Raw genomic sequence first — 15,922 nt, forward strand, 5'->3', positions numbered from 1 at the left:
GGGAAAGACTGAGGAACCACACCGACCTCTAAGTAAATAGTATTTCGCAAACACTCTATACTTATATTGCTAATAGGAAACTTATTCACTGGTGAAAGTTAAATTTCAGCTCCTGATGCATAAATACAAAAAAAAAACAGAAAAACTATATAAATTAATTTTAGATACAGATCTGCAAAATCCAAAAAGCTTATTGCATTTACTCAACAAAGGGATCTGGAAGTCAGCCGAAGCCCTCCTGTAAATGCCACAAATGGACTTCCTGTTCCAGATTTCACAGAATTTAAACATGCTCCTTGTAAACTGTTTGAAGTTAACAGATCAATCTCCAACTGCTGAGCAACTGAGAGGTAAGTGTGTACAATTCATCATTTCAACCTACTAGCATACACTTTGGTAATTACAAGGTTCTTCAAAGTTCAGTATTGTCTGTTGCAAGCCTCCTGACCAGCATACTCTAGAACGCCGGTATCTTACTGCTTATTACCTTTTACAGAATATTCATGCAAAAAAAGTATCCAGAGAATAACAGGGAGCATCCAGAGGACTACTTAGATCTATTACCACAGGACACAGTATGTTCTGTTATTCTAATACTACCGCACCAATGCGTTCCTTTATTCTGCTATTACCTTACATTGGCTCAAGAGTGACACTAATTCACCTTCCCCAGACTAAACCTTTACAAGACGCTGCTTTTTTTTCCAAACATCAATAACATAATCCTACCACAGTCTTAAGGGTCAAACCTTTTACATAAAGGCACCGGACATAATTTGCTGCAGGCCTAATTCAAAGTCTACTGAAATCAAGTTCAAGACTTACCTATTTCATTGTGGTTTGGATCAGGTCCTACGGAAAAAAACCAACCCCCCCAAAAAAACCCAAAACACCATGCCCACTTCCCCCTCCTCCCCCCCCCCCAAAAAAAAACAAAACCCACAAATAAAGCTCTCTGAAAAGTGTCCCAGCATTTTTTCAATTTTCCAAGTTATTTCAGCATAAGCCAAAACTATAAATGTACATACATATACTTAATTAATAGCTATGGATGCCATAAAGAGACTTCACACACCACCCATTTGACAGCATCAAAAACTAACACTGGCCAAATATATCAGAAGTTAATACCAGAAGTAAAAGTTCTACTTCTATTGACTCAAATCAAGCTCCAGCAATTTAACCCACACATGTTAAAACACGGTTTCAGAATGACAAGTGCATACGCTGATCTAAAACGTCTGTAGGCACCATATTTCCAGAAGGCAAAACCTTTAAAACCAAGTTCACATCTTAGCTCCACTAAACTATCATTCAGAGAAGGCATATGAGGACTATTTGCAAAACAGCCCCAATTACTCACTTAAATATTAAGTTTAGAGGCCAAACAGGTACTCACAAATACACAAATTATTCTCTGGGGCTCCTACTCCCAAGCGTTCTACTGATGCAATTTTTGTTCGGGGGAAGGGAAACAAAAGAGCGTCAATATTCAAAACAACTGAGAACTACGTGCTACGAGTCCACAGAACATGCTACTGGTAAGATCCCAGGCGCCTGTAAGACGTCCCATACCACCTGAGCTCTATCACAGAAGGTCACTGGACTGGCCGGCAGGTGGTGGTTATTAAGCTGGCCTCACCAGGGGCTGAGAGTAGTGAACTAGCTGTACACGGAGACACATTATCTCCTGCTTACCCTGGGCTACAAAGGGAAAGACGAGTGCGGTCGCTAGGGGGGGGAAGCTGCAGCCTCTGGAGAAACACGGTCCTACCTCCCGGCCGAGGACGGCACCGGGAGAGCGGGACCACGACGTGGTTCCCCATCTAAGGCGACCGCGGGAGAGGGGCGCTGAGCGGGCATCTCCCGGGATGCCCTCACAGGCTCCTCCGGCGCTATGCTTCCCTGCCTTGAGGATCCCCGTCTTTTCCAAGGGAAGGTTTATTCTGGAGCGGGCGGGAAAGAGAAGAATGGTCGTGCTACTCACATGGGCTCCAAGGTCTTGCTGAGCCAGGATTTCAGCGCCTCGAAGTTTTCTATGATCATTTTAACCACCATCCAGAGCGGCCCGGGCCCCCTGCCTCCCCGGCAGCAGCAGCAACGGCGGCGGGGTCCGTGCCGCCCCGCCGGCCGGGACCCCGGCTCCCGCCTCGCCTGCCCTCACCCGCCGAGACCGCGTCCGTCTCCCGGTTCGGCAGAGGCCGCCAGGCAGGGGCCGGAGGCCCAGCACCACGAAGGGGGCGGAACCAGCTGAGCAGCGGCTGCTCCCTACGGCCCCGCTCTCGCCTCTCAGCCGGGGAACGTTCCCCGCCGCTCTCCCTCGCCTTGGCAGAGGGCGAAGGGCAGTGCGGCTAACGAGCTGCGTGCCTTGAGCGCGGCTCCGGAACGCACCACGACCCCCCCCCCCTCCCCTCAGCCGCAGAGACAGACGGAGCGAGCGGACAAGCAGGTAAGATGGCGGCACCCCGCTGTCGCGAGAAGGGGAAGTCTCGCGAGGGCTGGCTGCGCGCGGGGCCTGCCGGGGCGGGAGCAGCGCTGAGGCGCGGCGTGTGGCGGAAGGTGTGGTGATGGCGTGTGCTGACTGCTGGTGCGCAGCTCCGGTGGTGGTGGTAGGAGGAAACGCGCCATGGGGAGGCAGAAAGGGAGGCAGAGCGAGTGCGGTTTGCCCTGTGGCACGAACTCCTCCCATAAATAAAGAGCCACAGTGATGGTCAGCGGTCTGGAGAATCTCTCTTAGGAGGAGAGATTGCAGGAGCTAAGTCTGTTTATTCCAGAGAAGACTGGGAGGGGTTCATCATTAATGCATAGAAATATCTCAAAGACATTGGCCAGGAGCATGGTGCCAGACTCTTTTCAGTGGTGCGCAGCAACAGGACAAGGAGCAGCGGCCATAAACTAAACCGCAAGAAGTTTCACCTCAACATGAGGAAGAACTTCCTTATGTTGAGGGTGGCAGAACACTGGAACAGGCTGCCCAGGGCAGTTGTGAAGTCCCCCTCTCTGAAGACATTCAAAACCTGCCTAAACATGCTCTTGTGTAACCTGCTCCAGGTGGCCTTGCCTTGTCAGGGGTTTGGACTAAATGATCTCCAGAGGTTCCTTGCAGCCCTAATGAGTCTGTGAAATGTTTGCAAGTGATAGGAAAAAAATAAATAAAAATCGGTCTTTTTTTAAAAAAAAAAGGCTGGAGTGAAATATTTCTCTGAAAACATGGGAGTTGGCAGTAAAGGCCTGTGCCTTCTGATGTTGGCCCTGCATGGGGTGGGACAGGGCACTGCTGTGTGCCAGTGGGTGTTGATGCCATCAGGTCCGTGAGGAGGACCTGACAGAGGAGCTGAGCCCTTGCGCCTGCTCAGTCTCCCCCAGACACAGGGGCAGTGGGGGCTCATGGACTGGCCTCCCAAAAAAACAGCGCCCACCAGTGCAGGCCCCTTCCATGAGAGGTTAACATACACTACTGCTTTTGCTGATAACCTGGACTAAGCAGGTACTAAAAGCAAATGTCCATGCTGAATATACCTCAGAAGGTGGGCTTCTGAAAGACTGGCTTCTTACTGAGCTCTGAGTGAGAAGCATATCCATTCTGCACAGTCAGTGAACAAGAGTATTTCAAGGGAAATGTTCATTCTGCTTTTCTCTGGGCAGAGCGAATAGCTGTCTAGCTGCCTGCCTGGTTTTCTCAGATAGAGTGGAACTTCAAGTAACTGACATAGATTACATGGCAACCATGGCCTTGACTGACCTGTCAATTCATAAGCATCCTACCTTTGTCATGTAGAGTCCAAATCACACCAGTGGGAGCCCTAGAGAGCAGGGGTGAAGGCAAGGAGATGTATTTGGATAGAAGGTAGGATGCCTGCCTGTTCTCCTGGCATGGGCACTCCTAGGTCTGTCCCCAGCTTCATCATGCCTATGGAAACCCACCACGGACCACTAGTACTTAGTTCTGTTTGAAAAAGCTCAACATTTCTTTGCTGCATCTGCAATGGAGCAAGGGTCATTGGCAATTATGACCCTTGTTTAAAATCTTCCATGATACCAAGAAGCAGTTGACCTCAGCAGAGGGACTGCCAAGAAATCCAGTATCTGAGACAGCTAAATGAAAGCTGGAGGAGGCAAAGGCAGCCTGCTTGTGGCTTGATTGCCATCTTTGAAAGTTTATTGAAAACTGGAGAGCATAGCGAGCCAACCAAGTAAACTGTCAGTTTAGTATGTACTTCACTGAGGACTTCCCAATTACAAGATAGACTTTGATTTCCTTGTGGCAAGTGAACAGCACACCCGCTCAGTAGACAGAAAATCAGCAGAGCCTGAAATTCTCTGCAGACTGTGCTGTAGACATCTAAAGAGTCTTTGGCTCACAGTCACCAGCTTGTAAGTTAACTCCCTCTGAACAAGTAAAAAGGGTCACTAAGCTTGGGATTCTTATGGGTCTTTGAGGGGCAGGCACATAGAAATTAAGCATTTTGATAAGAATCTAAATCTGGTTTTGGATCTGGCCCGTAATCCTTTGCAGAAGCCAGTGTGTAGTGGAAATAATTCAGGCAAGCACTGTGTCAGTCCACTTCGCTCTCATTTTTGTAACTACCTTTGATCCTTGAATATAGAATGGCTAGCAAGAAAACACAGCCTCTAAAACTTCCCCACATAAAATGTATGGATATAATCATGGTAGCAACTTTTCTGTCTTTGATATTTCATTTTCTAAACTGCTTTCCTGCCGTTCAGAAGCACACTCCTGTAAGTAAATGAAATGTGTGATCAGCAAAAGGATTTCATGAATACATTTTATGCCCTGGATAAGACTTGTCTGCATGGGGTAATTTTTGAATATTACTGTTGTGATAGAAGTATGCTATTATCACACTTCTGTGGTGATATTCAGAGTAACTATAATAAATAAAGAAATAAAAGTTGCTGACGTTCCCAGTTCTAGTTTGCAGACTTGAAATTCTTAAGGCCTTATAAATATTTAGATGCCACATCTTCAGAAGTGACTGCAATGTTCTGTAATATCTTTCAGGCAATTTTCATTTCACAGCAGGAATTAGAGGAGTACAAAGCAAAACTATTTACTAGATCTGAGGAAACCATTTCCATTGAAATATATAGTGGCTTCTATACAGAAGGTGGTTTCTATTTAACGCACAACATTTTTAGGTTCTTAATAACAATTTTAAAAAAACACAAAATAAGGAATGGTTTTTACTTAAATCAAACTTCAGTCACATGTGAAATCAGTACTTAGAAAAATCTTGGAAGATCATGTTTCATGTAATGCAATATAATACAGAGTCTATGCAAAGGATCAAAGTAATTATTAACTTCTTCAATGTCATATTCATGTGAGATGAGTTTCTATTTCTCCCATAGCTGTTCAATGTAAAGTTAATGAACTGTCCAAGGGAAAAAAAACACATACCCTATAAATTTCATCCCTACCTGTACAATTAAAGCCCTGAGGAAGATAACAAGGGAAAAAAATGAATCTTTGTAAAGACTGAAAAGCAACAAAAGAATTGAACACACTCTCCTTAGGTTTCAGCAATTTAACATCTTTATTTAAAAAATCAGTTCCTGTTGCTAAATGATAGTGATATTCTGTATCATGTAAATGATCTATGGATACCAACCATTTAATAGAAACTAAATAATAAAATCACAAAAATGTGAAAATAGACATATATATTCTGTGGATTAATATAAAAAGTGCATTTTAACATCAGTAATCTTAAAATATAAATGATTTGTTAACAAAGTAATACAAATCTAACTTACTTATTCATGTGTTTCATTAAGTTCTTCAGAGTAGTATAGATATTTTCACATATAATAATGAGGTTCATAGGTTTTGCGTGTGCTTAGTTTGCAGTAGTCTTATCGAAGTCAATTTAGCGACCTTTGATATCTAAAAATAATGGGTTGTATTTCTTCATTTTTTTATTGTTTCGCATACTCACGTGAGAGCTGAATGTTGCTAGCCAGGACAGAGACATCAATCCTTCCTGAGATACCTGAGATTTTATTTCTGCTGACTCTTCTCCAAAGCTATTGGACTTGTGCTTATAAACAATCTTCGTTAATGTGTAAAGCTGCAATTTTTAAGTGTTAAAGATTCTTCTTTGAAAGCTGACATTTTCTTAAATGTCCGTAAATCATTTTTTAACTCGGATTCATCCCTTCATTTTTTTAATGCAAAAAGCAGTTGTAGGAAATAACTTCTGGGCACATCCATCTTTCTGCCGAACCTATCCTATCTTTATCCATTGATGTCCATGTCATACAAAAAAGGTTAATTATTCCTTTGTGTGTATGCGTTTCGTGGGTTGGTCCTGATTTATGGGATTTTTTTTTTTTTTTGGCTTTTTTTTTTTTGGCTGGGATTTGTTTGTTTTGCTTTGGGTTTTTTTTTTGGGGGGGTTGCTTTCTTTAGGTTTGGTTTAAGTGAGTTTAATTTTTTTTTTTTTTTTTTTAAGCTGCCAGACTGGTCTGTGTCATCATGAAATTCGTCAATCTAACCTTCTAACCGTCATCTTTTTATTTAGGGAAATGCAATTGCATTTGCAATTGGATTTAAGCATTCATCTCTGACTGTAGGTTCTCTGCTAGTGTTAAATTTGATTCTGGTTTTGCACAGAGGATATAGTCCACCAGCTCCAGACTTGGGGCCCCTAATGTCTCCCAGAAAAAAACATTTAGGCATTACAGGCCACGGATATATCTGAGTGGATGATCTGCAGATAAAGGGTTCATCAACACACAGGCTAAAACAGCAGGGCTGATGAAATCGGGTGTCATCAGGATGATGATAGAACAAAAACATTTTTGTATGTTGCACAGATTTTTAGTTTGTACTTCTCTTGAGTTTTTGAGTTTGCTGTTTGTTGCTATTTAGATATGTATAAATGTACATCTATATATCTGTGAATGTATTGCCTCTGCTGTGTGGAAGGGTTGAATGATATTCCTCCTGATACTCCTTGTCTACTTGATAGAGAGTTTCATCTCAGGAGGCATCAATATGAGTTTTGAGGATAATGTCACAGAATGGATCCAGGCCTGAAGACTCTCCTTTCCATCCTTCTTAAATTGCAAATATTTATAAACTCCTGAGTGTCTGAAAGATGAGGCACTTCTGCCTTTCCCCATAAATACACTGACTAGTGCTTTAACAGAAGGTTAGCAGCAGCAGCAGGTCAGCTTCATACGACTCTTATTTGACTCTGCCTCAGAAAGATCAATAGTCTTTTGCTTTTTGACTTCTGCATAGTGAATTAAATAAAACTAAGACATTGCAACTTAAAAACTGGGGCCTGTAAAAGCTCTCAGAGCAGATAATCTTTAAAATCTGAATGTCTTCCTCTAATCTTGAAACTACAAAAATTTAATCATGAAATAATCTGTGGACATTAGATGACTTCCTGTGACCATGGCCTTTCTATACAATGGGCCTAAGCTATTGGACTGTGTATCTCTCCTGCTTTCTGTTGCCAAAGGAAGAAGAAAAGTGACATAGCTGGAGAAAAAGGCTCTGTGTGGCCCTTCTTGAGCAAGGGGGTTGGACCAGATGATGTCCAGAGGTCCATTCGAGCCTCAACCACCCCGTAATTCCATAAAAGACTTTTAGCACGGTGTCCTAAAGTCACAGGTGTTTGAAGTATTTGCAGCTGGTGCCTGTAGCATTTAGCTCGAAATTGCGAGTCGTAGAATTGAGCATTGCTTTTTTGAACCGACATAACACTTGTTTAACAGGTTTTCTTGAAAGCCAAGGTCAGAAGAAGTTGTTGCAGTCAAAAGTCAAATATACAAACTCTGCAGATTTTATTATTGTTTAAATATAGAAATTGTCAGTAGTGGATATTTAACAACATACATCACACTACTTAAGTCACTTTATACTAAGTCTGTATTATGTTCTCTAAATGGCCTGTGTTTTAAAAAATAAAATGTGTCAGTTTTGTAATACAAGATGCTTGTGTGGTGGAACCTCATTAGCTTGGACTAATGCAGGGTGAGATTATTGTGTTCTTGCTCATTAGCTTGTGCTAACAGAGGGACAGCAAAATTGTTTTTGGCAGCAAAATTTTAGTTTAGCCCCTTCTTGTGCCTGTGGTAAGGATGACTGGGAAAGGGCCCACGGTGTAATTAATACCTCCTCCTCTTCCCAAAATGCAGTGGAGCAGGAAAGGAAAGACATAGCTCATAACTCTGCCTCTATGACGCCAACTGGCAGAGCTTCACCTTCCAGAAATCTTCTTAGTGTAGTCAGCAAGTACCAACTGTGTCATTCTGGTCTGTGCAAGCAAACAATTATGGGGCAGAGCCACACCTGCACATGGGGTAAGCGGCTGCCCACGTTCCCCAGTTTCCCTGGGCAAACCAGTGTGACGGAGGCAGCCACAAGGTCCCTGTCCCTTGCACGAGCATGATGGCTCCATGGCCCTGGGCAAGGCTGGAAGCAGCTGTGATGCTGATGACGGTGCTGTGGTTTCAGCACTCGTGTCATGAAGCACATGTTCTGCGTGTGGGATTTACTGCTAGGGAAGAGAGGCTAGCTTTCCAGTAATTAAGTATGTCCATCCCAAATGTCATTTCCGAACTCCTGTCTACTGTGCATCTTATACACCAGCTAGTGTTCTGCTCCATTTCTGGCCATGAGCCTACAGGTTTGAGCCACATTGCACAGAACTTGGACTGTTGACTCCTGGAGCAGCAACTTTTGAGTTAGCTAGTGTGTTTTGCTGTGAAAATCCTGTGCAGAAATAGAGGACACAGTGTCCTTTCCATCTCAGATGTTAGTCATGCACAAACCATAGAAGGAAGCAAGGAAGATCTTGATTTTGCCCCTCCTCCTACCCTTTTTGCCAAGCCCACCTTCCTGTTAAATTGAACAAGCGCAAAGAAAATGTACTGTATTTCCGAGACAGCATTTGTGCCAAATACACCATACTGGAGGTAAGGCATTCCTGAGCCACAGCATGAATTTCCTTTGCATGTGAGATGGCTCAGCTATCTAAGATCGTAATCAAACGTAGTAAATGAAAAGAATAATCACAAGTGGCAGAATGAACTTTATCCATTTACCTTGAAACCACTAATTTAGTTTTAATTGTAAATAGTCTTTTCAGTTAAAACTGAGGGCCAGCCATTGCTAAAGATTGCTCTGACAAGCCACGTGAATAGCCCAGTAAAGATGGCCTTGTCCTACAGATCTAAGAGCTCCACATTGAACGTATTAGAAACACTGCCAAAGAATTTTAAAGAATACCTTCTGTCATATTTGAGGTGAAAGTTGGATGGTTTATACTATCTGTTCTTCACAATGGACTACTGCATATAGAATCATAAATGATGAAGCCTCAAAAGTCTTGCTTGTATGAGTTCTTCATACAAACAAATATCTCCTGAGGCAATAAGCCTATCCAATTTTTATTTCTGTTACTGTTTGTTTTGGGGGAGTTTCTGGGTTTACAATTAGACAATTAAAAAGAATCTAATTTTAGCATTAAAAGTTATTTAAATTTTCTTGTGAAGAATTTATGAGATAAACTGTTATTTTAAAGTTTCAGATTGCCCATCACAGAGATCAGGATTTCTATAACTGATTGGATTATGAAAACTTAACTGCAGTTTTACAAATACTGAAAAAGCTATGTCCACTGTGCAAGGCATTCTTGTATTTTTCAACTGTCACATCTTGGGGGAAAAAACTTTCAGGAGGTTTGGAAGCAGATTTTTTTTTAACGATTTTAATTCCCATTTGAAACAACTTTTTTCTCTGTAAGGAAGCAGAAACAGTACAGTGCTGTACGGTTTTGTGCTTTCTGTTGTGCACAGACAGGCCTTACGTCCTGATGTCAGCATCGTTAGGATTTGCACTAGGTCAATGATGCTTCAGAGCCAGAAGAGGGAGCACAGAGATTGTTTCTTACTGGTCATACTGTAGAGGCAACAGGGATTATTTCGCCGGAGAAAGTAACCTATTTTCAAAGGAGGTATTGTAGAATACGTTTTTCCATCTTAAAAAAAAAAAAAAAAATAATAACAGAAAATCAAGAACTTAAAACTTTCATAAATTCTTATCAAGCTGGATGCACCCGCGGCCATGCCCATGGCAGGCGGGTGCTAGAGGGGAGCCAGCGAGCTCGTCCACCTCCAGGTTACTCCCTGCCACTCCTCTCTGCAGACGTGGTAGCACCCCGTGCCCTCTTCTGTGATTGGCCCTGGGCGTGCTCCAGGTGCTGAGCGGCGGGAAGCTGTCATCCAGGGATGCTGCCGGGGAGGAGGAGGAAGGGAAGAGCAGCAGCTTCCTTGTCTTCATGTGGCCCTGCGGCTCCTGCATTGTCACCTACTGGTGAGTCTCGGTGCTACATCCCACCAGAGGGGTGGGCAGCTCCTCTGTCCTGTCCCATCGGCCATCATCCTGACCCTGTGGCTGTCCCTATGCACCAGGGCTGTGCCGACACCTGCCTCTGCTCACAGGCTGGGGCACAGCGTGCACTCAGGCTGTTTCTCCTCTGTTTTGACAGTTCCAAGGTAGTGAAGGAGAGGTCAGTGCACTCTTTGGGTAAGCCCTGCCTGGCAATGCAGCCTGGGCAGCCTGTGCAGCCATCAAGGGGGGACGCTCCATGTGTGGCATCTGAACGATGCGAAAACGCCTCTGCTGAGCTGGGCAGAGGTGCCCCAGAGCTGTAGTCAGAAATGTCCAACAGCGGCAGGCAGAGGTGTCTCCATTGCTGAGCAGGCACAGCTGGCAGAGCTGCTTTGTCCTGCAGTGTCCAGCCAACCCCTGCCCAGCCCCACCCTCGCCACTGGCGCTGCTCCTGCTCCACTGCCGGGCACTACGGGCTGTTCCGGGTGAAGCGTAGAAGTGCTCCCCAGGCTGGCAGCAGAGGGAAGTGCTGGCTCGGGTCTCACACAGCTCTTTCTCTGCCCCTTCCCCATACACAGACCACCAGGAGTGCAGGGAGCCCAGGTCACCCAGCTGCCCTCCATCAAGCCGGTGCTCAAGGAGCTGAGTGGCCACCATGCTGTGAGTGTCCCTCCTATCCTGGGAAAGGCTGCTTGAGCCCGTACCAGCCCCCTCGGTGAAACCAGTGGTTTGCTGTGTGCAGGTGATGCATGCAGGTGACGCATGGAGTTCATCATGGACTCATGGAGTTCATCATGCACCACCAGGAGGAATTCCTTGGGGAGGAGGTGGCTGGGCTGGCCAGGACATCGGATGAGGAGCCACCAGCACTGCAGATGGCACCAGAAACAGCAGAGGTTTGTGAAGTATACAAACAGCATGACAACAAAAGCCTCCTCCCTCAGAAAGTGGGGCTGCTGCCACTGCAAGGACAAGCAAGGTCATCCACCAGGCTGCAGCTCTGCCAAAGTGCACAGCGAAGCTGATGCAGGTTGGGCATCGCGCTTTGTGTGGTGATCCCACACCACAGCTGGCTCAGCTCAGCTGAGCAAACCCATCCAAGGGATGTGCCTTTCAGAGCTAGGGTAGCAGCTGGGCAGGGAGGTCCTTGCCCCCTGCTAACTTGCACATTGCCATTGTAGGTGCCTCCTGTCGCTCCTGAGAGTGCACACCTCAAGAGCTCTTCCAGGGAGAGAAGGTAAAACTACCTAGCTTTGCTGGGCTCAAGGTAGTCATGGCGTCACCTGTCTAACTATACTATTGAATGGAAAGGTTGCCAGGCTCTTCAGGGGACACCAGGAAGCAAAGAGCAACCTGTGAAGAGGGGAGCGAAAAGCAACCCATCATCAAGAAGAGAAAGCTGGCAACCGAGCTGTCAAGGATGGGCAACTGAGGGAATCCAAGCAGGGGAAGGAGAACGAGGCACCCAGGTATGTAGCAGCCCCTGTTTTCCATCTTTCAAAGCTCTGAGTATAGGAAACATCCCTGAGGTGCACAGGATGGTCCTAGACAGGAGGCATGCACGTGCCCTTGGAGGAACATGGATGTCAGGTGCCTCTCTCCTGTGCTAGGAATGACCCCTTTTACAGCAAAATAAACAGGGATCAAGTCCTGCCTGCTCCTGTCCTCATGGCTTCATCAGCACTTTGTGACTCTGCCCTTGTAGATGCCCATTTACTGCTGGGATTCCCCAGATGAGCTCTGACACCTGGGCCCCAGCACCACCTCAGCAACATTGGGGACAGCATCACCGTGTCCTTCTGCTCTGGATGGAAGGTTCCACCAGCTCATCCCAGAGCCAGAGCAGCGCCCTCAGACCCATCCCAGCTCTTGCAGGAGGCCTTGCTGGCTCACTCCTCAGCTCTGCCAGCAAATGCCCACCCGCTGGCACCTCCCCAAGTCGGGAGCTGGCCTCTGGACTCCATCTACACATGGCCATGAAGATCATCTGAGTGAGACAGAGGGCACAGCACTTGGGACACTTACTTATTACTGTTTTTATTACTATGTTCGTTACTGTGTTCATTACTGTGTTCATTACTATGTTTATTACTATGTTTATCACTGTTATATATTACTGTTATTTAAAACTGTGTGTATTACTGTGTTTTTTACTATATCACTATGTCTTTTTAAAGCAAATTTTAGGATATACCTTAGCATATATTTAGGATATAGTTTAGGAAACACATTATAGGATAGTATTTACTTCACATTGTTTGAGTACACACATCATAGGATCATAGAATCATGGGATAGTTACAGTTGGAAATGACTTGTGGTAATTTCATGTTATGTCACAAGACTACTCTTAGAGTGACTTTTCAGCGATATTAGTAAAAAAGCAGAAAGAATTACAGAAGTTCTATTTCTCTACCTTGCCATCTGCATCCTGCAGAATGCAAAATTTAAAAGAAAGTATACTGAGAGAATCTATGGATTAGGATTATGAATTTATGATTTATTAATGCAGAAGAAGAATGGTAGCTTATCACATATCTGATTTGATACTTCTGCGTCCGTGTCAAGAAGGTGGATAATACCAGCCACGCTACACTGCCTTTGGTACAGAGGCAAACCACTACACCCTGAAAAAGATTCAAAAGATTCATTTTGGGCAGAGAGATGCTGAACTATCTTTATAAACAGAAGACTATTTAAATGCCACTGGGAGATGATTGCAGGCATCCCAGCTGTCTGCAAACAAAGCTGTCTCAAATTTGAGCACCAACAGAATGATTTGTTTGTAATAGGGCAGAGTGACTGATAAATGTGTATTGCCCTTGCATTTGCTGGAATACCTTGTACACACCGCCTGCAGTTCTCAGCATTTCTTCACATGTAGTATTGCCTTCCTGAATTTTTTTACCAATTCTATACAGAAATAAAGTGCCAAATGTATATCTGGGCAGTCTCTGCATTTTTATGAGTCCCTTTCCTTTTTATTCCTATTTTTGGGTTTCACTTCTGTTTCTCTCTGATACTTACCTGACCAAGAAGACAAAAAGGTCATGCAATGGTTGCACTTAATATAAGCCTTTTCTTTCTTCCAGGAACTTTGTTGTTTCTCCTAAGAAACCTGAGGAGACACTTGCATCCAGGTAAAGGTCTTGACAAGGAAAGTACTTGGGTATGTTACTGCTACTTCTGAGAAAGAAAAGCAGTACTTTTGCCATGTCTCTGCTCTTTTTCATCGGGAATAGAACTGGGAAGTTACAAGGGAAAGGCCACTTCAGTCTTCTTATCCCTTCCTCATCCATTCCAGTAACTCAGGAGACCTTCTTGCCATTGTAATACTCTGTGCCTCCTAAGAGAGGTCTCATGCAGAAAGCAGCACGTGTGCCCCGTGACAGAATTTCAGAAGAAAGAAAATAAAATGCTGAGAAGGATTTTAATAAAAGAGGAATGAAGTAGATGCACCTGTGTATGAATTTGAATTTGCCTGGTCCCATAAATCCAGTGTTGGCTGCAGGTTCTAGCAGAGTTTCCTTGTTGTCCCTCTGACTTCCAAACCAAAGTCCAATTGCTTAAGTCAAGTGCATGGATTTAGGGCCTAATTATAGACCTATTTTTAAAAGTATGTTGGCCTGAATAACTGTGTAAGTACAGGGCAAAGAGTTCTTCCTTAATGCAGGAGGAAACCTGATGTCTAGGAGACATGCCAGCTGCAAGCTGGACCCCTCTCTCTGAGCACTGTATTGGCTTTCCTGTCCTCTGGCTGCTCAGTAATTGCTCAGAAGTGCTTCTTCCGTTGCCCATTTGTACATAATTTATGCACATGGAAAGACTTAGATCACCAGCAAACAGTTCTGACAAAAATAGCAACACGAATGACTTGATGTGGTTTGCTCCTTTTCCTTTACCCTCTTTATTCCAACACTGCATTTTCAAGCAGGTTTTGTCTAAAAACTAGTTGATGAACTAACAGCTTTCAGGCTGCCAATATGTAAAATAAATCCTCATGTGAGATGCTCAAAGAGGAAACAAAAAACACTGCCCAGCTTTCACTCCTTGAAGTGCACTGCTCCTTTCAGCTTTAATGAGCCATGACAATATCAGGGGGATAACTGGCACCTAAGTATTCTGATGCTCACCATTCCTCAGATTGCTTTAGTAAGAAAAACAGTTGTATCAATGTTGTACAGCATAGCATCACACACTTGTAGTTCATGTTTTTCGTTGGTATGGCCATCTCAAGTTTTTAGTCCTGTTAAACGACAGATTCTTCAGCAGTCATTGCACAGTGATGATCCCTAAAAAATCCAGTGGAAAAATGTGCAGGGCAAGTGAAAGACTCAGCCTGTTCCTACAAAAATGACGCTTAAGCATGTCCTTTCTTTTGAACCTAGTGACCATTTCAAGGTATTCTGGAGGAAGGGATGGAAAAATTAAATTACAATTCCATTCCTGTAAGTTTAATGAATAAAAAAGTATATCACAAACATAAATTGGTACTTTATTTTATAATATACTGAATTGTCCTTCTTTTTCATGTTCCATCCACAGAAAACAAAACTTTTAAGAATCTTTTATATGAGACAGTTGTCTGTAATTAATTTTTTGAGCTAAAATTATCTGATGAATAATTATAAGCATTCTGTCTGTGCACTCAGGCCTTAATTCACTGTCCCCAGATCATTCTCAGTTAATGCTTGTAGGCATTTACTTGCTTTAACTTACTGGTATATATGTTTACATGCTGGTGGATGATATAATTCATCAGTTTACAACAGTAAGTTTTTTCCTCTTGTTGATCTTAAATTTCTTTTTCTTCATCCAGTAATTCTTTTTTCTACATCTTACGTATCTCCCATCACAACCAGATTATAAGCATATCTAAAAAGATGGCAGAACTTTTCTGTAGTTGTGGTAGTCTGAAAATTCTACCTTCTTTTAAACCATTTTTTCCGTAGTCACTTTAAAGAGGATACAGTACATCCCAGAGTACTTGTAAGCTGATACAACACTGAAGAGAAATTTCCCTCTTTATCTATATAGTAAACTTTTCAGCTCCAAGCATCTAATTTTATCATTCAGATGTTTTGAGATGCCAAATGTTTCATCAAAACCCAAGGCTATTTTACAGAATGTCTTAACATCCTTTTTTTAGATTTGATAAAACCAGTATATTTAATAGCGTTTTCCGTCTTTTTCTTGAGTAGCTGACAAATGTAAAATAGTTGATCCCCCAGGTACCTTTATTCTAAATCCCATATTGATGTTCTCTTCTCATTTCCTTTAGTTTTGGGATAATGTAATGAAGATGCCATTAATGGGAGAGATGCCATGATAATCTTTCAATTCAATCTCATCATGCTTTCTTATAAGTTGGTATGTGTTAGTATTCATCTGTTCCACTGAGATATCTTCAGACTACTAAACATAGCTTGTTATGTCTTTTTATCTTATGCACTTCATAATTAATCAAGAGATTTACCAGTATCTGTTATCTTGCTGTTCCAAAGCATTCTCTTTTCCTCTTCAGTTTATTTAAAAAAAAAATTCTCCCAT

At 43.4% G+C, this 15,922-nt stretch overlaps 1 protein-coding gene across 5 annotated transcripts in view; it reads right to left on the reverse strand.

The window, feature by feature from the left end:
* Positions 1-2,421, reverse strand: part of RBM26 (RNA binding motif protein 26) — a 54,226-nt gene extending 51,805 nt beyond the window's left edge. For 3 of the 5 annotated variants that reach the window (XM_062636936.1, XM_062636938.1, XM_062636934.1), the window contains exon 1: positions 1,988-2,421. In XM_062636936.1, the coding sequence (XP_062492920.1) occupies positions 1,988-2,058 (71 nt within the window). In that variant the 5' untranslated portion in view covers positions 2,059-2,421. The remainder of the gene's footprint in view (positions 1-1,987) is intronic. The other 2 variants (XM_062636937.1, XM_062636935.1) reach the window with 1 other exon arrangement.
* Positions 2,422-15,922: the final 13,501 nt, after the last annotated feature.

This window comes from Pezoporus occidentalis, unplaced genomic scaffold, assembly GCF_034315485.1.
Source record: "Pezoporus occidentalis ecotype Australia unplaced genomic scaffold, CSIRO_AGI_Poc_V1 ctg5, whole genome shotgun sequence".
Lineage (NCBI taxonomy): Eukaryota > Metazoa > Chordata > Aves > Psittaciformes > Psittacidae > Pezoporus > Pezoporus occidentalis.